The sequence below is a fragment of the Psittacula echo genome, assembly GCF_963264785.1.
Source record: "Psittacula echo genome assembly, chromosome: 14".
Taxonomy (NCBI): Eukaryota; Metazoa; Chordata; class Aves; order Psittaciformes; family Psittacidae; genus Psittacula; species Psittacula echo.
Window position 1 is genome coordinate 10,103,417 of NC_137750.1, and position 27,470 is coordinate 10,130,886.

Sequence of the window (27,470 nt, forward strand, 5' to 3'; positions counted from 1 at the left end):
TTATTATCACTATAAAATGGTTTCCTGCTCCAGAGCACGACACCCCACCGCGATGCTGTAGAGGCCTTCGTCTGTTCCTATGGCAACTGGAAAAAGAGGCAAGCACTGCAGCCAGCGCAGGGATAGATCCTGCATGGATGCTGACACCCCCATGACTGCGAAGAGGCCAGGAGAATATTGGGGGGGGGGGATAGGCAATGCTGGGATAAGTGGGGCAGAAACACATCATCCTGGTGTTTTCTGGGTTTTGGTCACCTCATAGCAGCTCTGTGCTGGGTCTCAGCAGGACACAGCTCCACTGGGTTGCTGGATGCTACTTGCCTTGTTGCAGAGGGGCACAGGCTGCTGTGGCTGACGCTGGGGTGGGATGGAGACAACCAGTACTCAGCGAGATGTGGATTTAACCACAGGGACATTTCCCCAAGTTGCACCAGGGACGGTTTAGATTGGATATGAGGAAAAATGTCATCACTGAAAGGGCTGTCCAGCATTGGAACAGGGCAGTGATGGAGTCACCGTCCCTGGAGGGATTTAAAAGATGTGTGGATGTGTCCTGGAGGGATATGGGTTAGTGGTGGGCTTGGCAGTGCTGGGTTAACAGTTGGACTCAATAATTTCGGAGGTCTTTTCCGACCTAAATAATTATGCTTCTAAGACATGTATATCAGCCCATGTCACCCACAGTGCTGCCCATCCACCAAGGCCACTGGCTGCCTAATGGGGCACAGCGAGGGGCTTCTCACCCCAGGATAACATCCAGCACAGACCCACTGAGCTGGTCTTCCTCTGTTTCCTTATCCTCAAACACTTCACACAATCCCACTCTTTCCAAACCAGGCCCCCCTTTGCCTCAAAAGGCTGCTTCTGCAAAATCCACTGCCTTCAACCTGTTGCTAGACGTTAACACCTTTACTTTCATTTACTGATGTTATTCTCTTTTAATGCTTTATTAATCAATTCCACATCGGCCACTCTATCAATTTGCCCAGGATCGAATTGGAGCCGACAGGACTGTAATTATCCAGGTCATCTCATTTATCCTTTTTAAGCATTGGCAGAGATCTCACCTGGGAAACCAGCGGAGCAGCTTCAGCTCCTGCTTTTTACACAGACACGCTCAGGGCTCCTCTGTGGGAGCTGCCTAACCAGCACCTTGACTATAGCTACAGGCATCATCCCTGTCTCCCATAGCATCCCAGCTTCCATTAAAAACTGGGAAAACAGCATGGAACTGCCCCTCATCCTTTCTGCAGTGCAGGAACTGGCATGCTTGCAGGGCATGAGCTGAGCCTCAGGTATGCCAGCTCTCAGAATTCACCACAATACACAGTGTATTTCCCAAGCACTCCATGGTTGGGGCTCCATCAGTCACCCCCCACCCCCACCCCCACCCCCCAGCAGGATGCTTTTCTCCCATTTCCCAGTTTGAAAACAAATATTCAAATCTAAATCAAATAAAACTATTCCAGCCTCTGGCCTTGCCCCAGGGGGAAAACTGGTTTAATTCCTCATGGAAATAATCCAAGGGGGCTGCAGAGTTTGCTCACCCTGGGGAGTCACTGTGGTTCCTGATCCGACGTCTCCCTGTGGAGAGTAGGTAGCAGTGCTCACGAGCATCCCTGCATCCCTGCATCCCTGCATGGGGCTCAGCACTGAGGGGAAGGTGATGGGCAGGACTCTGTGTGCGCCTTTCTATGCTGAGGGCATTGGTACTGGGGCGAGAAGCTGCCTTCATGGAGGACTCACGGCTCCTCTTTGGCTCAGGCTGAGCTTTCCCCAGTCAATCAAAACACTGTGAAGCTGTAACAGCCTCAAAGAAAAGGAGAAAAAGAGCATTTGCAGGCAGCAAAGATTCATATTAGGGCTCCTTCAGCAGACGATTTATAGCCACCTATAAAAGCTATGTGCTGAGTGTCTTCTGAGGCCAGGCTGCTTTTAACACCATCAAAAGACGCTGTGAGGAAGCAAAGAGGGATGAACAAAAGCAGCAAGGCTGCGGAGATGCACCCTGGCTGCATCGCAAGGGAGGCAGCGCGTTTACACACACCCATTGCCTTTGATCCAGCTCTCTTTACTTCTGATTTTACACTTCCAAAGGATGCTGCTTATCCAGGCAGTGCCTGGAGCAAGTGGCTGAGCCCTGCAGGGTCCTGCTGCAGATGGAACAAAGCAGAGAAAGATGGATGGGGACTGGCTTCTCCTCCGTCTGCAGCCATGCAACCACGACACACAGGCAGGAGGGACAGGCAGAAAAGCCTTTGCTCGCTGCCATCTGGCAGCCAGAGTGCAGGGACCAAGGGCTGGAGCTGAAGGAGAAAATAGCTTTTCTGTTCACCCACTTGTAGGAAGGAGGAGGAGGTCAAACTGGAAGCAAGAGTCAGTTGCAAGCCTGGCAGGAGATGCAGAGCCATGTTCATAACCTCTGTTCCCTGCTGCAACAGCTTGTCCATCAAGGGAGATGGAAATATGGGGTGTTTTGGTACTGGGATGTGCTGGGAACCAAAGCTGACATCACCAGGCTTCATCTGATGTTATCAAAACCCCTCCAGGAAGCAGCTTTATACCAAAGGATTTGTGTGGGATTGCAGTTCAGCAGCAGAAGGGTTTGTTATGAGCAAAGGCACTGCTGGGGGATACCAGGGGATGCCTAAGGTTGGCTGGGGCTCAGTGGCATTTCCCTCTAGCTGATGCTTTGTAATCCCAGTTTGTGCTTCGCAGCAAGTCACAAGCTGGGGGCCAAAAGGATGAAGCAGCAAGGCAGTGCTGCATGGAGGAGGCCAGGTTACAAGGGATGCTCTGCAGGGCTCAGCACTGCCGTGAGGAAGGAGCAAACCCCAGCAATGCTTCCAGAAAGTGACAGCCTCCAGGCAGGTGCCTGCACAGGAGCTGCCGAGCAAGTGTTGCTGCAAGGGCCTTGCAGGGGAAGCTCAGCACTGCTTTGGGTCAATGAAGGGATGGGGTCAACAGTCTTCCTTCCCAACACCTGAAGGCATGTTTGCCAGGTCTGAGGGGGCATTGTGAGGGCTGCTCTCATTCAGCACATCGAGCTCCAAAGGACCTGCATGGAGAGGGGCACTGCTCCAGCGCCATGAGCAACCTACAAAGCAACGACGATGTTTCCTACCGAGATTTGTGGACGTGAAATTTCTGTCTATTCCCAGGCTGCTTCATTTTCATCTCTCCTGGCTGCAAGCTGCTCTTTCCCAACTGACCTTGGGCTCCTCTTCCTACTTACTACCTGCCCCATTGTTTTACCACAGAGGTGGGATGTGCCTTTCTTCAACAATACAAAGGGATAGCTGGATGCAATATGGACATGAGAGGCAGATAAAACCCATGAGGTCCCTTGGCCCTTCATGAGCCATCAGCAGGCTGTATGGCCCCACAGGCTGTATGGCCGCAACCAAGAGCAGCTTCACCAGTGCCAAAAGCCAGCCTCACTCTATACTTTGGAGACCCACCACCATCAAGGTAAGGCCAAACACCAAGCGCTTTCTGAGCACAGCAGGCAGCGTTTCCTCATCTCCCTATTTCTGGCATGATAAATCCCAGCACATTGTAAGGAGAAAGCCTACTGCTGTCTGCAAGGCATCTAAAAAGCTGCTTTGGATACGTGCACGGTTGTTAACAAGCTTGGCATCAGTTCTCCTTGCACACCTCCAGCAACCCATCCCTCCCTGACCTCCTAAACCCACCGCTTCCCCAGCGCTCGGATCCCTTTGTGTGGCAGCACTGTACAACACACTCAATATGATGAAGCTATGCGGCAGGACTTGCAGGAATATCTCCTGAGCACACCTAAAGCTGCTTGTTATCCAGAAGGGGGATTCAAAGAGCACAAACTGCTTGCTGTGATTTTATGGCTCGTGTGTGCTGCTTGTGCGCAAGCCCCATCGCTACCCGGCAAACTTCCCAGGAATTCAGCTGCACCGAGGATTTAATGGCTGCAGGGATGAAGCTGTGACAAATGAATGGGGTTTGTTCGGTGTCTTCTTGCTACTTGTGGAAGGCAAAGTGGCTTCAACTGCTTTAAAAGCTGGGTATTTTTAAAGTTAAATAAATAATAGCAATCAGAGATTTCCAGCTGACGTGTGAGCAGTGAGATGAGCGGGATTGGGAAGTGATGAGGAGTTGAAGGGTTTAGAAATACTCACCCCTTCTTACCTCCTGAGAGAGCATGAAGACAAACTGAGAGAGCCTTCAGCCTCATGGGGTCTGCATTGCATCACCTCACTCCACAGTGGGATATTACCTGCAGGGTTGAGGTTTCCCGCATGTGCCATGGGATGAGCATCAGTCCCACTCACCCCGCACCGAGGGATGGGGCAGGACAAAGAGCCTCTGACCCACAGCAGGGAGAGTGCAAAGTGAAGCCATTTCCCTGTGGAAACAGACCCCAGCACCTGGAGGAAACATGTCCCTTACATACAGCAACATCCCAGGACCGCAGGTCTTAACAGAAGCTCAATTTTGGAGGAGCTCTTCAGTCCTCTACAGAGAAACACACAGCATCTCCATAAATTCCAGCCATGTCTGGAGGGCAGCAGGATCAGAGAACATGCCCTGGCCACGAATCCATCAATCTTTTCAGGAAAGAATCAATTTTTATGTGCTTGTAGCTGCGGGGATTATTGTTGACCTTGTGAAATCATAAATAGAAGGCACTTTTGGCACAGTCCCTGCTTTGATCTGGCTTGTTTTTCTCTTCCTCTCTCCCCCACCTCCCCATTTTTGGAAGGTAACTGCCTACTTCACAGGCAGCCTGCCTACAGCAACCTGCTTTGGAAATATCCATGCATCTTCACCAAGGCAGAAGAGCCCCCTGATGCTCTTGGGTTCCATCTTCTGCCAGGGGAATGCACCCAGGAAGAACATCTTCCTTATACCTAACCTGAACTTCTCCTGTTTCACTTTGAACCCATCACCCCTTGCCCTATCACTACAGTCCCTGATGAAGAGTTGCTTCCCAGCATCTTTGTAGCCTCCTTCAGACACTGGGAGGCTGCTGTGTAGATTGCGAAGCTGTTAAGCTTTGAAGAGGACATGAATTAAGAACTGATATAAACTGTAAATGTCCTGGGGTTTCCCATGCCTTTGGAGCTGCCCTGCAGCTCACTTCACACAGGCTCTCACTCGGACCAAAACCCTGGTTGTCAGCACTGTGACTCAGGGAGCATCAAGCAGTGCAGCGTCCAGCCCTCAGATGGGCCCATTTTGCCTCATCATTAATTACCTATTGAAGGAAACAGCCAATTTTTGCACATTATGCTTCAGTGGAAAAAAATACTTCTATTTTGATAGCTACAGGAAGCTCTGATGCCCCAAACCAGTGCCTAAACCAGAGCTGTTGCCTCTTCCCAGTTGCACATCTGGACAAGGTGGCTGAGGATTTGGCGAGACATCCCCATGACATGAGCATCGTCCATTTCTTATTCCTGAGGCTTTTGGGTGGTCACAAGTCCATGAGGGCTGCTCATGCTGCCCTCAAGCAGGCCCAGACATAGCCGCAGGGTTTGGAAGGGTCCTATCCCAAGAGGAAGGAGGGTCAGAAGGGTCCTGGAGAGAAGACTGTCCTTCACTTTTGGCATTGCCTCTTGTCAGACAGAAGCAGGCAGAGCTGCGAGCATCTTCCCTTAGCTCCCTGCCACAGCTGTGAGCCAGTATCGCTCGGGACCGGTGCTTGTCCTGCCTGAACCTCAACATCTCTTTCCTTTCCCTTCCCACAAGGAGACAGCAGATCTACCATTCCTCCATTCAGCTTTTGCCTCCCAGCTCCTTTGCAGACCCCATCCCGAGCTTGGTGCTTTCTGCAAGACAGTAACATTCAATTCCCTCACCCACACTAGTAATAGAAACAGGGCTGAGACCTTCATAGGTTCCAATAAGAGCAGGGTCTGACCCTCAAAAAGGACAGGACCAGTGCTGGGATGCAAGGCTTGCAGTCATGGGCTCTGCTGCTACCTGAAGCCAATGCAGTGCTCGAGCAGAATATGATGGAATGAATAACCAAAATACAGCATGAGCAGTGCTTTAATCGGGTCAGATGAAAAATTAAGTTTAACCCCCCCAAAATCTCAGATTCAAATCTAGTTTCTTCCATTACCAGTTCATGAGTGGCTCAGCTCCAGAGAATGAGCAAGAAGAGAGGATGAGGGCTCTGCAGAGCATAAAGAGACCTGTCAAGGTCCTGCTCCTCCCTGCTCACTGCAGGACCAGCTCCTGGGGCATGGCCTGGGGGCTGTTCACTGCTGAGCTTTGTCTGAGCAAGTCCAACTGCACCCATTGCAGCCTCTCATGGGGACCACGAGCATCCCACAACCAGGATTTAGACCTAAATTGCTCTTTGCCAGATGCAAATCCTGATGCGGAAGGAATGGCTCCGAGCAGCAGCCACAGGCACTGGACGGTGCTGACCCAAGATCTCTCCTACTTGCTCATCTAACCTTGGACGTCCAAGAACGGGAGCTGTGACAACTGCTCCTGTAGCTCTCCCCACCTCCAGTCCCTGTAGCTGGTAGGAACCCTGGGCAATCGGCAAGATCCCTTCATGGTCATCGTTAACTCATGGCCACTATCAGAAAACAGGGATAAGCCAAGCACAGTGCATCAGCCGAAAGGTGGGAGCTCAGTGCCAGCCAGCTCTTTCTCCGCATACACAGCCCAGCATTACCTTTGCCTTCTTCTCCAGCACCCAACCAATTAACTAAATAAACAAGGAAGCAGCAATTAACCCAGCGTTGGCCTCTCCATCACCCTGATTGCAATCCTCCCTGGTGTGGATGCTAACAGCCCTCCCTGCCACTCCAGACAGTTCAAGGGCACAGAATCAGCCATTGTTTTTCAACCTCTGCCCCCCTCCAGCATCCCATCTGTTCTATGGTCCCCAGCCCCTCCAATCTGCGCCCTCATCACAACGCACCCAGCAGATACCTTTTAAGTGAAATTAGACCCAAAGAGCTTTGCTTCTCCCAGCACCTCTCAGCCTGGGGACAGTCATGGATGCAAGTGCCTGTGGGTGGTCTCAAGAGCTGACCAAGCCCCTGCATCTGGTCACACCACCATGGCACATGGCGCAGGCAGCACTCAGCATCCCCCAGGTATGGGAGGCATGGTTAGCATCATGGGTGCTGAGCAGTACTGGGGCAAGGGGTTACTGGGATCAGGAAGACCAGGAGCACACAGATGGATCACAGTCAGTGGGATCTGTTTTCCCATCCAGCCCTGGACAGGCTTTGGGTCTTGCTAGGACCTGACAAGACCTTTTGTTCACGCTGGTTTTGAGTTTCAGAGCATTTAATGTCAGATCAGGAGAGAGCTGCTCTTTCCTTCCTTCACTACATCCATTTGTTGAGCTAGAGCTGAGTCCCAGCTAGGCCAGAGCATCCCTGGCAGTGTCCAAGACCAGGTTGGACACAGGGGCTTGGAGCAAGCTGCTCTAGTGGAAGGTGTCCCTGCCTGTGGCAGGGGTTGGAGCTGGATGAGCTTTAAGGCCCCTTCTAACACAAATCAGTCTGGGATTCTGTGGTTCTATGATCCGCAGACTGTTCAGTGCCCCATCCATGCACCAAACATCTCACAGGTCTCAAGTGACCATGGGGAAGCCCAGCCCCACAGCACCCTAGTTCTGCCCTATTTGCTAGCCCTCCACCTAAAAACACCCCACCTCACATCTCCCATGGAGCATCGTGCCCTGACAGATCCTACAGGAATGAGGCAAGATACAGGTTTTGTAAAACTACTAAGGGAGAGAGGAAATAATATGTATTTTACAGCCTCATCTTCTGCAGAGACAGGCAGCTCTTCGAAAGCCAGAGTGCCTTGTAAAATCTAGGTCAGTTTTGTGAGATTATTCTGAAGGGGTGGAAAATCATTTTGACAACTTCAGACTGCCCCATTTTGGCTTTTTCTTTTTTCCCTGGAATAAAGTGCCTGGGAATGACTTTTTGTCTTTATAAACTACTGAAATGAAATCAAAGTTAAGACCCAAATAAACCACCCCAAATGATAGCTGTCAGAGCTCTGAATGCTCCCTGTGGAGCTGGTGGGGAGCAGCCAGGTCTGTCACCCGGACCAGCACTGCCACAACTGATTAACTGGGTCAGTTAAATCACTCCTTGGCTCGCCCCTCATGGAAACCCAATTCCCTTCTGTTTTCAGCCCAGCAGACAGCAGCCTAGGGGACAGAGACCAAGGAGCTGCATTTCCATTCAGGAACCACTGATGCTGTGCTTAATGGGATGGGAATGAGCAAATACTCATGGAAAACAAGCATCCCCAGCACAGGGATGGAGCTGGTTATACCCTGTCCTTCATGCAGGCTGCCTGCACTACCCCATGCCCCAAAGAACAGACTTGCTGCCCAACCACAGGTAGAAACTGTCTGCAAAGCCCCCAACCTTCTCATCGTGTGCAGGCAGGCCAAAACAGCCATCCCATATGTGATGAAACCCACTTGGGGACACAAATGTGGGTGACAGCCGTGTCACAGCATGAGCACCCTGGGTGCCACCACACCAGGATTCATCTGCTTCACCACAGACCTCATCCTGATCAGCATCATCATCTCTCCTTCCCATCCACCTCTTCCCACCACTCCTATTTCAGGAGTGCCTGGTCACCATTCGTTGCCATCACCTTCCTTAGGTACATCCCAAACAGTGCAAAACAGGGCTTTGATGAGTGGAGAGATGGAAAAGGAGGTAAAGAACTCATCCCATGGGCAGCAGATCACGCCCTGGCTCCTCAGGGGCTACCACAGCCCCCTCCGCATGAGGACCTGCTCCCTCAGTCTGTGCTCCCACGCGGGGGTGCTGGGTGCTCCATGCACCCACTCCATCACCTCCCGCACAGCTCATCAGGCTCTGCAGACGATGCCTTCATTTCCCTTGCAAATGAGGCCCCGTTCCCTCCCCATCCCCAGCACCTCCTCGGCAGAGCCGTCATCTCCACCCCGCTCCCCACCAGCCCTCGCCACCGCCTCCTCCGCTCGCTCTGGTTTGTGCACCCAGTAAAACCAGCGCCTTCCATCTCACAAGGAGCCCTGGCTGCTGCTGGGCTCTTACCACCTCGCTGCAGATGGTTCATCAGGCAAGTTTGCTTCTTAATGAAGTTATGACAGTTGACTATTAATAACGGCGACAACAACTTGCTTTCCTACCAAGCATGCTTCCCCGAGGCCTTACCCGATGCCAGCTGCTGAAGGCCATTGCCCTGTGATTATGCTGCTGAGGATGGGAAGAAGCAACAGGCTGGTGCCTTCTGGAAAAGGGGCTTTGTGTAGGTGGGAAATGGCTGCAAGGAACTGGAGAACCCTGACAGGTCCCGTCTCAGCACAACCCCACTCCTGGCAAGGAGCATTTTATCCCCTGTTCCCCCATGCCTTGCCCTCCTCCATCAAGGCTTTCCCAGCCAGCCAGCCTGAATCCACAATCTTTGCCAAGACACCAATGATTTTGCTGTATTTAATCAGCCCTGGGAGCACTCCTGGTCTCAACAGACCCATTCCCCAGTAAAGGTGGTTTTGAACTCTGCTGTAGCACAGTAGTTAAAAGCAGCACTGAAATCTTCCCAGGGAGCTCGAAGCACAGGGAAAGCTGCAGAAAGCTCCAGAAAACAAAGACGTGAGCTCAGTCCCAGGCAGGATCCATCCTGGAGCTGGGATCCTGCACTGCCTTAGCTCGAAACCCTGCAGGGATCAGAGGAAGAGACATTTATGGGGGAACCTCACTGCACCCCACAGCCCAGCACATTGGTGCCCCACAGCCAGGCTCCCACACACCTCTGCCTTGGCTGGTGAGACACCCAGTAGCCCCAAGGCAATGGAGATGGGCTTCATCCTCCCCAAAGCAAAGCAGATCCACGCCAGACCCACTAGGAAAAGCCAAGAGAGGCAGCAGGATCCAGCAGCACTTTCACTAATTTCTGTTGAATAATTAAACCCTGGGAAGCTGATACTTTCTGCTTAAAACCTCAAATTGCAGTGTTTGTAATTACTGTTTTATTGAAGCATTAAAAATTTAAAGGGCATCCTGAGGCTGCAGTTAAGTATGAGAGCTGTGCTCAGCCCTGGGGAAGAGGAAGCTGAGCTCTTGGGCATCAGCTCAGCACAGCCTGGGGGGGGGGGGGGGAGCACAGCCTCTCCATCCCTCCCCCTGCTGCAGAGATTAGGTTTTGGGGATCAGAAGCAACGGGAGGATCTACCCCTTACACATGGGGCTCCCAGCCATAAGCCCTGCCCAGCTCAGCCTGGCTCCTGAGGCTCAGGCTGGCTATCAGGAGGGAGGGGACCTCAAACCATCACCCATGTTGCTGCTAGCACCACCCCAACCTCCCCACAGGGGTGAGGATATCAACTCACTGAGCCAGCCGTGGGGCTCCCAAACACCGCTTCTCTATGGATAACCCAGAGCCCCTGCAGCAGCACAGCTCCAATCACCTCTAACAGCCCTTTATAGGCTCCAGCTTCTCCCACTCTCCCTGCACCATGGGGTGGGCTTGCAGGGGTCAGGCTGGCTCCAGGCTGCTGCCTCTGGACCCCTAGGGGTAGGTAACAAGGGCATAAAGGTGCTTTTAGGACCACAGCTGTGAGGAGTCTTCATTTCCCCTTACTAGGTCTTGTCACCATGACCAGCTCATGGTGAGGTGCTCATCACCTGCGTGTGGAGGATCCCTCTCCCAGAAGATGCTGCTGGATGCAGGGGAATGGTGGGCATGGGACACAGCAGGAAAAGACAGAGCTGTTTCTCCTCTGGAGTGGGTGTCAGGAGGTGATCCTCACCCCCACCAGCCTGCACATGCCAGCCTGGTCTGTGCCAGAAGCAAGGCTGGAAGGGCACAGAGATATCCTGGGATGTATAAAACATGCTGCATGGCACAGAGAGAGTGGGAAGGGTGGCAAAAGCCACCTCAGTCCCCACTGAGGGCATCTCTGTCTTGCAAAGAAGAGGCTCAGGAGGGGTGACGAGGCCTCCCTTGTTTTCCCAAAGGAAGCAAAATAAGCACAAAACCCAAACAGGAGATGCTTTATTGGTTCTGGGTGGGGAGGAAGAGCTATTCACTGCTGCCAAGCTGAGAGCATCCCCTGTCCCTCCTGCTGCTCCCGCCAGTCCCTCATCCCAGTCCTGCTCTTCCCTCCCAGCTCCATGTAATTTCTCTTAGATGTGGCTCACGCTGCGTTTCCATCCTCAGCCCCTTTAATGTGTGTGCTTCTGTGGAATTCACAGTCTGGTTTTGTGTCCGACAGCCCAGAAATATCCACCAGCTCTTTCCCCATCAGCCCGCATTACTCCAGTTTGGGGCTGTGTAACTTCAGTTGGACCTTCCTAGTAGCCCATGTGGGGGATGCAGTGGGGCTCAGCCCTGCTCTTGAGCATCCAACTGTCCCAGCCATCCCATGCCACATGGACCAGCACCATCCCCATCACCTGGGCACCAGCCTGGTGGGATGGCCCTGCAGACTTCCAAACTGGTTTCCATGACAGCCAGTTTTCAACTGCCTCATCAGTCTCTATGGCAATAACACTTCTTCCTCCCCATCCAGGGGGGTAAGGTGTTGCTCAGCAGTTCCTGCAGTAGCTGGATAGACCCTCAGGGTCCCCAGCATCTTCCTCCATTCCCCGAAGAGGCTCTGCCCTTCAAGCAAACCAGTACAACCAGTGCAGCTCACTGCAGCTGCACAGACCACATCTGCCCAGGTACCTGAGTAACAAGATGAGGCACAGGCTTCCTGCGAACTCAGCAACAGACAACATCAATTTTTCTTCCTTCTCCCCACACTATGCCATTCCCCATCCTTATCGCCATCCCCATCCTTATTCCCATCCCTGATGGTTTCTCACTGCCCTGTGCTTTAACTCGGGCCACTTGGCAAGTACTTGGTGCTCTCTCACAGCAGAAAAGCAGGGCTGTAAACCACCCCTCTGGTAGGAGAAGGTAAAGATTGGTAAAAAGATGGTGCACAGCAGATGAAGATGAGTTTCATTTCACAGCACTGATTTCAAGCGAGTCACCAATACGGGAGCTAAAAATACCACCGAGGTCCTCGAGATTTATTTTCCCTGCTCAACAACACTTCCAACAAAAACACCCAACCAAAATAGCATCTCCAGCACCGGACCCAGCCCCTCGTGGCAGGAGCTGGAGGTGGGGAGGTGCGAAGGCACCGGCTGCGTGCGGGGCGGCCGGAGGAGGATGTGAACGGCATCGCCCTTCCTCTGCAGCAAAACACGCTTGCTGGTGATGATAGCCCCCGGGATCTGCGGTGCACGAGTTCTCTGAGGCTCTGGATGAAACTGAGCCAAATGTAAGAAGCATAATCCTGTATCTTATGTGCTGCTAAATGTTGGCAGTAATGATTCCGGGGGCTGCTGCAGTTTCTCCTCTCTGGGGCATTTAATAGTGTTTTGCCCAAATGCTTTTGTGCATCCTGGATACTGGGAATACAATATCCCTTTAGTACCATGTTGGGAGCCAGTCTCTGGGATGAAACATCTCCAGGAGTTCTCCTTTCAGCCCCCTGGCCAGTCCTCAGCAGGGCAGAAAAAGATTCAAAGACAAACTGGCACTGGCAGCATCTTTCCCAGTGCAGTTGTGGCTGCCAGGCATGGTTCTGATCCCACAGCCCTGAAAGCAAATTCTCCAAGGAGACAGGTCCAGGGGAATGGCTTTAACCTGCCAGAGGGGAGATTGAGATGAGCTCTTAGGCAGAAGCTCTTCCCTGTGAGGGTGCTGAGGCGCTGGCCCAGGGTGCCCAGAGAAGCTGTGGCTGCCCCATCCCTGGCAGTGTTCAAGGCCAGGTTGGACACAGGGGCTTGGAGCAAGCTGCTCCAGTGGAAGGTGTCCCTGCCCGGGGCAGGGGTTGGGACTGGTTGAGCTTTAAGGTCCCTTCCAACCCAAACCAACCTGGGATTCTATCATTCTATGAATAACAAAGCTGTGCTGCGATGTTCCCATGGGAGCTCCAGGAGCAGGAGAGGGGTGCAGGGAAGATGTGTTGGGGTTCTGCTGGGTTCAGGAGCAGTGGGGGAAGCAGGATGGGTTTGGAGCCAGTGCTGGGCTCAGTCCTGAGCTGCTGCTGGGACTCCAAGGGGTCCAGAGACCACTGGCACCCATGGGACAATAAATGTGATCAAGAGCCATACAGGAGGAATGGACCTGCTGATCACATTTATTCCCCCCACTGCTCCCTAACCCAGCAGAACCCCAAAGCCTCTTCCATGCCCCCCATGCTGGGGAGCAGCATGTCAAGGGGACTAAACCCGAACGAATCCCCTCCAGGATGGTGGCAGTGGTAGCCCTGGTGCCAAGGCCATGGAACTCCACGTGCTTTGCTTTGGTAATGAAGTGAAGGCAGATAGCACGGTTGTTGCCTGGGGGGGAAAGATGATTAACCACTATAATCCCAATTACAGCTTTTAATTGGGATTAATTTGTTGAGTTAATTAAGTGTGGAAATCCGTTGCCTCCCAGATTTCTTTTAGGAACTTCTTGTTCCCAAGCCCAGGCTCTGTCTGGCCACTTCTGGCCACATCTGGAAGGGCAGAGAGGACTGATCACTTCTGTATGTGATGTAGGTTGCTGTGGTGCTGCTCCTGCTGGTGACACCCAGCCAGGCTCCACTTTAGCACCCTTCATTTGACCTAGATGGGGAGATGGCAAGGTTTGAGGACAGAAACTGAGGTGGCTCAGACCGCAACACCTAAACTGAATGAGCCTTTGAAGAGGGACAGAAATGTTGCAAGAGCCATGGCCGAGGACTATCTTCATTGCAGCTGCATGAGAGCTGATGCACCGAGGGGCTGGTGACGGAGGACCCTTCGCAGGTAGAACCGGTGCAATATCTCCCCTTGTTGCCAGGGTAAACTGTGCAAAGAAATCCCGGCGTGCTGGAACTGGTGAGAGTAAAAGACAAGGGGGAAAACACACACAGGGGCTCAGCGGACAGCAGAGGCAAAGGATTGGCAATGCCAGGGAGAGAGAGATGCAGCGTGAAAGGTGTCCCTGCCGTGGCAGGGGGCTGGAACTGGCTGAGCTTTAAGGTCCCTCCAATCCAGACCAGCCTGGGATTCTATGATTCACATCTGCCCCAGCATTGCATGGCCAGGCTCTCCTCACTCCCATGTATGGCTCCTGTTCTGTTCCCACCACTGCACACAGCACAGCAGCTTTCTGTTATTTTTCTCAACACTCCCTTGAAAATTAATTAATTCTATTAATTGAGTAAATAAACAATCCTCCTGGCGCTGATCCAGATGTTGCCACATCAGGCTGCAAGAACATCACCCATTGTCGGGCTGACATGCCAGATCCTGGTCTCAGTGACGTGAAATTGGGGTCATTTGGGAAGGAATTGGTGCTGGCAGGTTGCGAAGTCTTTCCTTATTTCTTAGAGATGCTGTCAGCTGCTTTGAATCCTTAGATGAAAGGAACTAAATTAGGGCAGATGGTTATTTCCTGTTTTCTGGTTTGTATTTATAGAAAAGCTGACACATCTGATGGCTCACTCTAAAACTTAAAGCAAACCTCTGTCCTGTTTGCAACTGGTCTCTAGTGGGAGTTGAGAGGTAATGGGAACTGTCCAAGAGGCAGTGAGGAGAGGGGCTGCACATCCCGCCACCCCTTGTCCTCCTGGTTTTCCAAAGCCAGAAGCCATGTGTTGGGAATGGCCACATTATTCATACATTTTTGCCCTCCTGAAGCCCTTTGCAGGCAGTGGGGAGCCCTGGCTGGAAGTCAAGGCCTATGAATACACCTAACCCTCTCCCAAAACACACTTCTCCCTCTCCCCATTCTCCCAACCTTTAAGTTTTCCCCCTTTTCCAAAGACTTGGATGCTGAAGGCAGGATCCTGGTTCAGCTTCCACGCTGCCTGGGCTGGGGGGCATCCCATTTGCCCCCACAAGCATTGGTGGGAGAATCTGCATCCTCAGCAGTTTTAATCTGCTCTGTGGATGGCTCGTTGGTGTTTCTCTGCCTGCCTGGGGAATAACGTTGAAGGGGTTCTGTCTCTCCTAAGAAAATACTGATCCAGAGTTTTAAAGGCTTTCCACTAAGGAGCCGCAGTGAGTGTCACTGGGCATCGCTGCTTGAGCTGATAAAAAAGGGAACGCTCAGCCCCACAGCTTTGAAAGGCGTTTTCACACACACACACACACCCCCAAGTCCTTTCTACCAGAGAAAAAGAAAGGAAAAAGAAGGGAAAAAAAGGCAGAAAAAAGGCAAAAGATTTCACTGCTCTTTTCAGTCAGGGTCTGAGGACAGCTTTTGAATTTGCTAATTGAAAGCGGGCGATGAGGGAAGGGGCAGGAGATGACACACGCAAGTTTATTTTGGGAAGTCTTCCTAAAGGGGGGAAAATAATCATAAAAGAGAAGTAAAAGAGAAGAAAAGCCTGACACCAGGGAGACAGGACTCAATTAAATCAAGACCTTGAAATATATGAGCCAGTACTCCTGACTGTAGGTCCATTAGACATCCTTGTCAGGCAGTGTGCTTTGGTTACCGCAGGCTGTGTGGCAGCTAGATCCATCACCTGGGGAAATAACCACCGGTGCTTACATCTTCAGCAGCTCCTTGATCTAGCGATAAACCCGTTAGGGGAAATAAATGGGTTTCTCTTTGCCTTCACTGTCCACATCGCGGATGAAATTTGCTGCTTTACCCGGCTGCCGAAAAGTGAGGGATCAGGAGGGAAAAGCCACTGAAAGATTTCCTAATAAAGCCCCAGATACGAGCAGAGCAGCCCCATTACCTCCCTCCAGCTGTGATTTACACCCAAACTCCTGCTCTGGGAGCCAACAGTGGCCCAGCCTCTGCAGCAGAGGATGCTGGTGCAGGGAGAGATGTCCAGTCGGCAGCAGGATGCTGTGCAGAGACACCGGGCTGGGACCACGTGCCCTCTTGCCAGTGCCCCTGCTCCAGCTTCCCTGGCAAGGGAAGGGTTTGATGCCATCAGTATTAGAAACAGGGGGGAAAATTCTCCCCAAACTCTGAAAACGAAGTTCTGAGTGGAATTGCTAACAAGAGTGAGGCTCAGAAACAAAAATCACCCCAACTCCATTTCTGGGTATGGAAAATGGATTTCCACAACAGTACCATTCTTTTGACATGCCTGTCCTGGTTTTACTGCTGCCAGAAGATGAAAACAGGCTGAAGAATAAAACCTTACAGGAGGCTCTGCCTAATGGATGCCACCAGGGATGCCATCAACAGGTCCGGAACCATTGCCTCAAGGAGACCCCAGGGGCTCTACACACACACACTCTGGTTGTTAAATAGACTGTTCCATCCACCAGCACCAAGGGGTGTAGCTGACAGCACCTCATTTGATTTTGAATGGTTTGATTTCATTCATAGCTTTAACACTGTGTTCCCCTCTCAACTGAGGATTTGATCTTTGTAATTAGCTATGGTAATTAGAATCTCTTTCATATGGTCCCTTCACATCTCTTCCATACTTCCACTTAATAAAAGGTAAATTTAATGTTTGTTATTCTCAGATATCCCTTCCAGATGGAAATATGTCCTGGCTGGAAGACCAGCACAAGTGCTGGAGACCCGCTCAGGCAAGAGCTCAGGAAGGCAGCAGGATGTTCCAGCAATCGCTTGGACACAGCCAGGGCCAGAAACAGGCAGAGAAAAAGCCCTTCCATGTGACAAAGTCCATTCTCTTTTACACCAAATCCTGCAGGAGCTGCTGCTCACCCAGCACCTCTGTCCCTTGCAGCCACCTCTGTGTCAGGGAGCCCAGGAGCTGCAGGAATCAATATGTCCCACAGGCAGCCCTGGCATACCCCCCCCCCACAACACAATTTGGTGTCAATTTTGCACCCAAAGGCACCATTGATTCCCAGCTTGGCATTACTGAGCCAGCCAAGCCCCCACCTTGTCCCTACGTGAGATTTTACAGACCAAGGCACTCCTTGCTCCCAGGGGATGCTCCACACGGGACAAGGCTGGAGCATCCACACTCTGGTCCCTGTTACATCCAGCATCCACAACCGGCAGGCGATACCAGAGTATTACTCAGCCCCATCACCCAAATTTAGAGGCTGGCTAAGACCCAGCAAGGTTCCAGACAGATCCTTATTCCCCATGGCAGCAGCCAAGGTGAGCCAGCTGCATTTTATTTCAGCTTGCAGAAAAATGCTCCTGCCAGGGGATAATTGGGACTGTGGTGGGAGGCAGGAGCTGGCCTGAAGCCTATTTTAAAAGCATCTGAGCAGAACCACTGGAGAAACCTGCCCAAGGAGCTGCTGTGCAATAAGCGCTGCCCCAGCAGGCATTCTGAGCCTCTTGGTCTTGAAAGCTCGCTTAGATCCCTTATAAAACCAGGGTTTATTTGGTCCTCACAGCCCTGGGAAGTGAATCACTGCTGGTTCCTGCTTACAAACATCCTGGGTTGGCTCCTGCCCACCCAGCACCTGCAGCAGGAGCCTTTGCCAGGCTTTGAGACTGAGATGAAAGGTGCTGTTAGAGGGGCACGGGGTGCTGTTGTTCAGCTCTGCAGAGAGGTTTGTGCGCTTTTATTTATACACACGCTGGCTGCAAGACAAGAATTATTTAATCAATCCTTCCCCTCGCGGGAGGGAGGCTGCCTGTGCAATTTTGCACTGAAGATGACAAATTGCTCTGGGATAACAGCAGCGTCTCCAGCTCCTGCCTCAGCTGGTGCAGGATGTGGCACAGTGAAGGGATGCCTGCAGGACACGAGCACCTTGTGGTGTTCCCTTTCCTAGGACCAGAGCAGGGAGATGGCAAAGGGGAGATGGCAAAGGGGAGCTGGGATCTGCCCAGTGCTGTTGCACAGCAGAAGGAATGGGATTTTCTCCCCAAACCTGGCTGCAAGCCATTGAGGCACAGGGAGGACGGGCTGGAGATGCCAGGACTGCATGACACAGACCCAGCAAGTAGCTGGATGGCAAGGGAGACCTCATGCACTTATCCTGCCATGCCACTGTTCTCCATCAGTCACCTTGAGCCAGGGGGTCAAGCCTACCAGGGCCTGGGACCCTGTGGTGACACTGCAAGGGCAGGCTGCACCCCATCTCGCCTGCTGGCCTGGGATCTATTCCATGCAGGATGTTCTAGGAGGGAGTTTCCAGCCTGTAACCTTCAAGCCACACATTTTATGGGATGCAGGTATCTCACCATCAAATGCTTCCAAGCAACAGGAGGTCTGAGCACCAACACACTTGCTCCGGTGAGCAAACCAGGTCACCCCAGGCAGCACTAACCCAGCAAGGGGACCTGCGAGGGGGGAAACACCAGCAGCAGAGAACCCCCCTGCAGTGAGGGGAGTGGCATGAAGAGCAAAGAAGCCCATCATGGAAGGTGATGCTTGGAACTCGCCTCTTCCTGTGCCTGCAACATCTGGGGCACACTGAGATAGGACATTACTCATTCGAACACAGAGCACTCCTGGTACCCCTGCTGCCACCTCCAGTGCCTCGGTTCCTGGAGGGACGTACAGCTCCATGCACAGCCCAGCAGGGCAGAGAGCAGCCTGAGGGCTGGTGAGGGACTCACTTTGGGCACCTCTGCCCAGCCAGCACCATCGCTCAAGGGACCAGCATCCTTCCTGAGAGCCCTCCTCAGCCCCATCCTTCTCTTCCTGGGGCCCAACCATCTCCCACTGGCTCATCCTGGGGGCAGCGCTGGTGCAGACCCCTCTGTGTGCATCCAACCTGGCTGCTCATATGGGCTTTCTCCTCCCCCAGCTCCACAACCAAAGTGGACACTGGCAGATCCCTTATGCCCCTAACATAGCTCTGCCCAAGGACTCCCACAGAAGGGCTGGGTGTTGCTTCCCCTTTAATTCACCACTTGTCAGGGGGGAGGGTTAAAAAAGAAATAAATCAATAAATAAAACAACCTCAGATGCTCGAAGAGGATGAAACCCCTGAAACTGCAGTCTGCTGGTGGCTTGTCCCATTGCCAGAGGAGGGGAAGGATGCTCCCACCCCCCTCTCCCCGTCACCCTGTCCCAGCGCCACCAGGTCCAGGTGGGTTCGGATGCGGTTGGACGATGCTCCTCAAGGAGAAAATGAAACCAAAGGTCAGGACATGGTCATTCACAGTTGACTGGTGGACGACACAACCCCAGGGTCTGACTGCCGCGGGGAGGGACCTGTCTCACCTCCCTCGGCTATTGCAGAAGCTTTGAGAAAAAGCCACTCGTTGCACGTTGCATGTCGCAGGCACAACCCCCAGGTCACAAGCAGTCCCTGCACAGAGCCACTTGTCCTTTGCGGTAGTCACGGCAGGGGCAGAGGCGCCGGTACTTGGTGTTGTAGCCTGCACAGCTGAAGAGCAGCGGCTCCTTCTGGAGGTAGCACTCGTGGACGTTCTCGGCCACTGCTGGGTAAAGATGGTTCATCTCGTACTCGGTGCTGTCGCAGGTGATGCTGAGCCTGGGAACGCAGACAAAGGTGAGTCAGTTCCAGTGAAGAGGCTGCCTGGGTTTCCCTGAAGGGGTTTTAGTGATGTTCAGTCCTTCCCAGAGAGGTTCCTTCAGTAAGTGTTGGGCCAGATCTTTGCTGGTTGCAGCAGGAACCATAAGCACTATGGCTAGACGTGAATGCTTGTCATCAGCCTAACATAGCATGCAGGAATGGGTGAGCCTTGCAAATCAACCCTGGAGCCCAGGGACCACCCCAGCCCTTGTGTTGGCCATGGATAGCTCAGGAAATCACACACAAAAATCCACCCAGATCTTCTATATCCCCCATTGACCAACAGGTCTGCACTCTCCATGGACACCTAACACAGCAGCTGATGTCCTCTGGAAGGGCACATGAGTTCAGTGGATGCCCACATCACCCCGGCTAACCAGGATTGGCCAGCAAAAATGGGGTGGGCATCAGCAAACACCCTGAGGAGCAGCAGAAATGCCCAGTGTTGATCTCAGTATCCTGCTCATCCCAACCCATGCCTGTGTCTTCAGATGGAGCAGCAGCACTGACATTGCCCTCCCACTAACCCCTCTCAACTGATGAGTCCCTGAGCAGCTCAGTTTAAAGTCTGGAGAGGCGGAATGGAGGGAAGAGAGTGAAATCTAATTTATCATATAAAAATGTCAGTGGGACTCACAGCACCTGCCTGACAGCAATGGTGATGCTCACGTTTTAATTGCCCTCAGAGCAGCACAGAGCCCGGTGGCAGATTTATACTCCATTAAAACTTCACTGCTCTGTGTTCCAAATGCACTTTTATAGAGAAAGACATAAAAAAGGAGAGACTAGGAGAGAGCATGGAGGAGGTGGAGAGGAACAGGGTGAGAAAGATGCGGAAATGTGCCTGGAAAGGCTATCGTTGCCTTCTGAAGTGTGAAGCTGGTCAAGGCCAACACATGAAAGCAATGGCTTTAAACTGACAGAGATGAGCTCTTAGGCAGAAGCTCTTCCCTGTGAGGGTGCTGAGGCGCTGGCACAGGGTGCCCAGAGAAGCTGTGGCTGCCCCATCCCTGGCAGTGTTCAAGGCCAGGTTGGACACAGGGGCTTGGAGCAAGCTGCTCCAGTGGAAGGGGTCCCTGCCCGTGGCAGGGGTTGGAACTGGATGAGCTTTAAGGTCCCTTCCAACACAAACCAGACTGAGATTCTATGATAATTGACTGCTTTGCAGGCAGTGCTCTGCCTACATCATCTCCGGCACGAAGGCACCTCAATGGGATTCATCAGGGAGGACAGAGGGAGGGTCACAACTCACTGGAGAAACACGTCCTTCTTGTTGAGGAACCTGAAGAAGGTGGGCTCACAGACCAGCCCGCGCAGCCGGCACGTCTCTGTGCACGAGTGCCGTGTCTCCGACACCCACACCTGCAGTGAGTCCACCGGCGGCCAGGCGTGGGGGTCCCGGCTGGCGCTGGGGGACCACACGAGGTGAGTGGCATTGGGGGACAGCGCCAGCACACTCGGAGGGCTTTGCATAGCAGGACTCTTGGCCTTGGGAGGCAGAGCAGAGGATGACGTGGTGCAGAAATCCTAGTGGGAGAGAAGACAATGGGTCAGTGCTCAGAGGGACAGGGTGAGACATTGGGGATGGGGAAGGGAGGCTGCTGGTGGGACAGGAGGACACTTGGGATGCTGAGTTTGCTTCTCAGGTTGAGGTCACCTGCATGCATAGATAGCATCTCACGCTGTAGGAGATGAAGGCACTGGCCACATCTTCTTTTCTTCTCCCAGTGCTCCCTTATTCTCTGGAGAATGGCTTTGACTCAGCCTCGGCACCCCCAGAGACCCTCCAGCAACCCTCCAGCATCCTTGATCCACAACAAACCTCCCTCATTCCCCATCTCTTGGTTTGCTCTGCCATTAGGCCACTGGCTGGGATTAGAGGTCCCTTGCTGGGGACATGCAATGGGTAGGCTCTGCTTGCCCAGAATAACCCATAGGAGGTCAGTGATAGCTCCCCAGGGAGGACAGGGATGCTCCAAACCTGGTGCTGAATGTAGGCATGGATCCGCTCCAGCATCCCCTCACAGGTGTACTCGTAAGGCAGGTAAGGGTCCACCTATGAAGGAGAAGAGCAGAGTGCAGGCAAGAAGCAGGGACAATCTTGCCCTCCCCCTGAGCAATGGCTCTCCCCATCCGCTGAAGCCCACAGCTCGTGTCTGTCCACCAAAGGAAGCAGGGCAGAAAACTAGAACTGGAAAAGCTCCACAAGCCATAAAGTGCTACAGAAAGAGGTGAAGGATTCATCTGGGTCCAGCACATGTATCTGTGAAAATGAGGTCCCCCCGCTCCGTTTTAGTCTCACATTTCTTTATTTTATTAAGTTATAAAATTAAAAATCAGTTTTCATGCAAAAGGTCACTTCCAGTTAAAGTATGAACTGGTTCAGCCCAAGAAACTCTGCAGCTGCAGGCAAGTAGTGGGGGGAGTAATAATACAGGGGAGGAGTTAGGACTGCTAAAGATGCAACAATAATCCAGAGCAAGAGCATTGCAGCTGTGCCCTGGGTCTGATCTGGCATCCTCTGTTCCCCTGCCCCTGCCATGGCTCTGCCTTCTCAGAGGGAGGTCCAGGCTTTGCTGTCCCAGTGCTATGACCCACCAAACCAGCCAGTGAAAAGCCCAGAGCTGGGACCAGCTGGGCACAAATAGATCAATAAATAAAACAACCTCAGGTGCTTAACAAGGATGGGGATAAATCTTTTTTCCCACTGTCACTCGGCTGCGGGTTTGCTGCCCAGTGCTGATGGCTGTGCTGGGGTGGAAGCTGGTGCCTCTCCCAGCCCCAGAGCTCCCCACTGGGATGGGGCACAGGGAAGCAGCACCTGGCTGCACACCAGGATGGAGCAAACATTGATGCCCACGTTGATGCTGCTGTCACTGCACCTCCACATTGGTAACTGCTATTTATACAGAGCCAGCAGCACTTAGACCACAGAGTACTTTTAGCGTGTGTTATGAAACACTGCTGGTCTTTGGGAGACTTCTGCCTGCTCTCACTTCCCAACATCCCATCTCCCTGTCCCGAGAGTCATCCTTGGGTGCATGGCAAGCCCCCTCCTTTGCGCAGCAGCTCAGCAGCATGTCCCAAAACAGGCATGTCCCTGGCACAGCAGTGGCATAGGTTCCCAGGAGAGCAGGCAGGAGTAGGCAGCCAGGCTCTTACCCTCCAGCAGAGCCAGTGCATGGCCATTGTCCTGGGGTCAGCACTGACTTCCCCATTGGAACAGCGTTTCCATGAGGGCTGCATCACTGATGCATCCCTTCCCTCCGGAACAAATTATTTTTAAAGGAACTTTCTGCCCAGGGAAGAAGATTTTTCCATGTCCCTTATTTTGCCAGGGAGATGTTATGTGAGCAGCAGCTGGTGCATGGAAGGGGCTGGTCCTGGGATCCCCTTTTCCCTCATGAATCTCTGCAGAGCTTCATGCAAAAGGGTTATAAGCAAAAACATCCCATAGAGAATTCACAAGGAAAACACTGCTGCTTCTATTTTCTGAGCTCTGCACCTCCAAAATAGCTATCACTTTTTGAAGTACCTGTCAAACCCAAGCTCAAAGGTTCAGTCTGATGAGAAGATCCCTCCGAGCATCTCCCTGCCCTGAATATCCCACCTGAGATCTCAGCCAGGCTGGAAACCACAGTTGCTTCATCTAATTACAGATGTGCACACTAATCAGGGCTGACACAATGACAGGCACTGCTCTTGCCTCTGCATTGCTGATGGGCGCTCAGTTAACTGGGGCAGAGCCCTACACAAAGCAAAACCTCTCATCTCAGTCATACAAAGCCTGAGCTGGGTGGGTGGGTGCTGCATGGCACTGATTTGGGAGAGTCAAACAGTCCCTTGCTCAGCATCAGCAGTGCTCATTCTCATCTTACCATTGCTTTCGTGGCTGCAATGTTGGAGGCTTTTCTCAGGACCCCTATCACTAGACAAGGTGCAGATGTAATTCCATAGAACAGCCTCTGTACCTCAAAACACCCCTGTGGTACCCAGTGGGATGCAGCACATCCACAGCAGGTGGAGGCAGAAAACCTCCTTGTGTCTGCATGTGTACCCAGAGGTGATGCTCCACAGGCTCCCCGGAGCCCTATCAGGTCAGGAGGCTGCAATCAGAACCCACTGCAGCTTCTGAGCCTCCAGCCCCAGCACCCTCATGTGCTCCTTTCCCCTCCAGGTCTCCCCAAAAGGCTCTTGCTCCTCACTGCTTCCCTCTCTCAGACTCATTGGGATTCAGCTCGTGTGCCCAGGCCTGATAGAAAATGACAATTTCAAGAAGATAATTGTTTAATTAAAAATCTGACAGGCTTGGCCTCCTCTTGACAGCCACAGCATTAATGTCACTCCCCATGCTGGGAGCTCAGCATCTCCCCAGAGCCCTGGGAGGAAGAAGGAGGAGAAGGATCTGAGGTGAGCACCACTGCATCCCACTGCCCAGTGGAACCGTGCATGGGATGCACAGGAGGGAGCAGAGGGGTTGGTGAAGACGGACTTTGCCATTCTTTCCCCTGGGCATCAGTGGGGGACATAGGGCCAGAGCTTTCCAGCCCAATGCTCTCCATCAGCCAAACAAGGAGTTACTGGTACCTCATGGGGATGCTGTTGTGAGAACCCTGGATTTCGAGTGTGCAGCAGAAATCCCAGAGCTGAAGCGAGCAGTGAGTATCCCTCATTTAAAAGGAAAAGAAAGAGGAAAAAAAAATAAACCTAAATGTCATCAGACAAATAAGCAGGAAAATAATGCAATTCTCTGCTGGCACGTACCACAGGCTGGGAACATTTTAACCAGCTATTTTCACTGTGATGTTTAATACGCCACTCTTTCAAGCATGGTCTGAAATGTATAATTTCCCATTATATTCCTGTATGTTTGACTTTAATATAATGAAGCCTTCTCCCTTCAGTACATCAGAATATTGGGGCTATTGAGTTGCTTGTCTGAGGACTATTTTTGACAATGGAAAAAGCTGAAGGCCAAGAAAATGGTGCTGCCTGAAAGCCTCTCTCCTTCTCCAAGAATTAGATGCTGCTAACCCCTGGCTAACGGCTGTAATCCATCACTGGTACAAGCCTCCCAGCATCACCTTTCCCAGGGGAACACAATTTGTCTCCTAGCCCTGTGCGACTGCACCAGGATTTGACCTCTGGGGTACAGGGGGTTTGGTGCTTCCATTATTTCAATTTTCCTTATAAACAGGTGAGGGATGAAAGCCATGGGGGAAACCCAAATCTGCACCAAGGAGGGATGAATGGCAGAGGCACAGCTTGCCAAAAACCTTCCCCAGCACTTGCAGGGTGACCTGGAGCAGATGCCACATCCAAAAGGATGAGAACACAAGAACTTTTTGTGGGGGAGAAAATCCATATTGCAAACCCAAGCCATGTCCAAGCCACTACTCAGATCTCTGTCCAGAAGGAAGAGGTTTCTTTCAGGCAAATCTAGGTTGGTGAAGGACACTGGCTGCATCTCAACTGCTTCATTTGCACTAATACAGAAGCCAGCCTGGCTCTCAACACACCAAAGGAAGCTCTGCCAGCCCGGCTGGAGCAGACCCAGTACCAGGGTCAGGAAACCACCTCCCAAAGCCATTGAGGGGTTTCCAGCACCCTGGGTCCCAGCACCCAGCGTGGCCGCTGCCAGGAAAAGTTGATGGCAAAGCAAAGGAGACATCTCACAGCTTCCCACAACAATCCATACCCCCAAAAATGTCTTACTGAGTTTTGCTTGGAAGATGCAAAACTAAAGCTGTGGGAAAAGGGATTTTTCAGTTATACAACAACAGAAAAGTAGAAATAGAATCTGCTTCAGGTCAGTTTTCAATTTCTAATGTTTCCACCCATCGGAAGGGGAAAAATGCTGTGTTTCAGGTTTGGCAATCTGTTTGGGGTGGTGAAATGCATCATTTCGGATACAAGCCTTCCTTTCAATAAACTGGCAGGGTATTTTTAAAGGCAGGCAGATGGGAAACAAAACCATCTTGTTTCATTCCAATAACGTTGAAATGAAATGTTTTGACTGAAGAAATTTAAATTGATGGTGGTTATTCAGAAATACACACAAATCTGTTAGATATTCTGATAACAAAACACCCCATTTTGCCTTTGGGGGAAAAAAGGGGAGCCACTTATATAGTTTCTTTGAGCTCCAGGACCTGGCTGGGAATAGAACTGCCCAGCCCCTGTGTTTTCTGCTGCTCCTCCTGCTAATGCCCTTGTTTTCCATCCCTCTGCTGTAACAAACAGCATTTTAAAGACAAGATACCAAGGGATTCCTGAAGCCAAAGCCCATAATAAGGCTTTTAAACCTCTAAGGTAGGGCAATTTTTAGGCTTAATTCCTTTGACAGCATCTCAAATATAGCAAACCTTTTTATTTAAAAGACAAAAAGGGGGGGGAAAAAAGGGGGAATAGAAAGAAATTGCTCTAAGTTATTCACATTCACTCCCTGTTCTGCTTCAGGAGGAAATATTTATAGGATATCTTTAAAACAAAACCAGAGAGGTGAGTTGTGGAATTACCTCAGTGCATGTCTTCATGGGAAGGAGATGCTCTGCAGAGCAACTGCATATTTTCAATGCAAACAGGACATCAGCATCTGGTTTTACTCATTCGAGGCCAATTTCAACCTCCCAGCAGCAGAGGGTAAATACAGCAGTTGGGATGCTCTGCCAGAGGGACCTTCGGATGAGGGTCACTGATCCTGCAGTGATGGGTGGCACACTCTGGGTGGGCACCCAATGCTGGAGACAGGGGGTCCCCCACCGGCTCCTTCTGCCCAGGGCCCATCACCAAATCTTCTCCTTTTATTTTTAACCAGAGGTTATCATTAAGCATCTAAATGACCTGGTGCACATGGACAAGGCAGCGCAACCCAGCTGCTCGGGAGGTAGCAGAGCCCTTTCCCTCCCTCCCTGAACTCTCCAATAACTCTTCCCTAATTATTTGAATAACACCAGGCTTCACCCTTTTCTTTCTCCTTTCTGGAAGAAGGGAAAATTCCCTTCTCTCTCCTGAACAGAGCCCACCGCCTTGAGGCCATCTCTTCAGGCCAGATGGTGGAGGGTCAAGCGCTGACAGCTGGCCCAGCAGCACAGCAGCAGGGAGGTAATGATTTTCAATTTCATTTTAATCGAGGTATGGGAATGAATGTGCCAAACAAAAACTGCTTCCCTAAGCTGGGTTTGTTTGGTCTTTGTGATCTCATAGAGAAAATCAGCTTGAGGTGAAGTGCTGCGGCCGTCAGCCACAATAAGGTACAAGACCTGGGCAGATGGCATGGCCACATCAGCTGAATAAAGTCCCCAGACTGTCACAGCCACCCACCTCTGCAGCCTCTAAAGCAGGAAAAGCAAGGACAGCATCTCCAGCATCATCCCTGCCCACCCCAAAATCCCACCCAGCGCGGTGAAGCCCGACGCAGAGCCCCATTTCCCACTGCATCACTGTCCTCATGAGGCTCACCCCGAGCAAAGCACATTGCAAGCAAAACGGGTATCAGCACTTTTCTCCCCTCCAGGAAAATTGACTTTAATAATTTGGAGAACTTGAAAGGCTCCTGCCACAGGGCAGGTGGGAAATATTCATGAGGAAACATTTCCAGGGCAGGCACAGTGGGAGTTCTGCCTTCCTGGAGGGTCCCTGCATTCCCCCACTTCCTTACATCCCTTCATCCTTCACAGGGGCAACTCCTGGAGCTATTCCTATTGATTTGCTCAAACCTAACGATAATGATGAGCAGTGAAATGGGGAAATGGTAGGTGCAAAGGTCTGTAGCTCTCTGGGTAATTGCAGGGAAGAGTACTCAGGGTTTATCTTTGCTTCACACTAGGTCCCAGCACTGCCAAGCACCTCCAGCAACCTCAACCTCCTGCTCCCAAACCTCATCTCCCTTATCTCAGCTTCCCCTTACTTTGGATCTGCCTGGAGGATTCCTAGGAGATCCTTCAAAGGCATGGCTCTGCCATTGGGAAACACCTAGGAAGCTCAGTACCAAAGCAAGGTGGGAGCATGTGTCCCCCT

General features: G+C 51.9%; 1 protein-coding gene across 1 annotated transcript in view; it reads right to left on the reverse strand.

The window, feature by feature from the left end:
• Positions 1-19,210: 19,210 nt before the first annotated feature.
• Positions 19,211-27,470, reverse strand: part of MGAT5B (alpha-1,6-mannosylglycoprotein 6-beta-N-acetylglucosaminyltransferase B) — a gene marked incomplete at both ends in the record, with an annotated part of 64,467 nt that continues 56,207 nt past the window's right edge. Inside the window, 3 exons of the mRNA XM_080629548.1 lie at positions 19,211-19,409; positions 20,704-20,978; positions 21,433-21,507. Coding sequence (XP_080485674.1) covers positions 19,211-19,409; positions 20,704-20,978; positions 21,433-21,507 — 549 coding nt within the window. The remainder of the gene's footprint in view (positions 19,410-20,703; positions 20,979-21,432; positions 21,508-27,470) is intronic.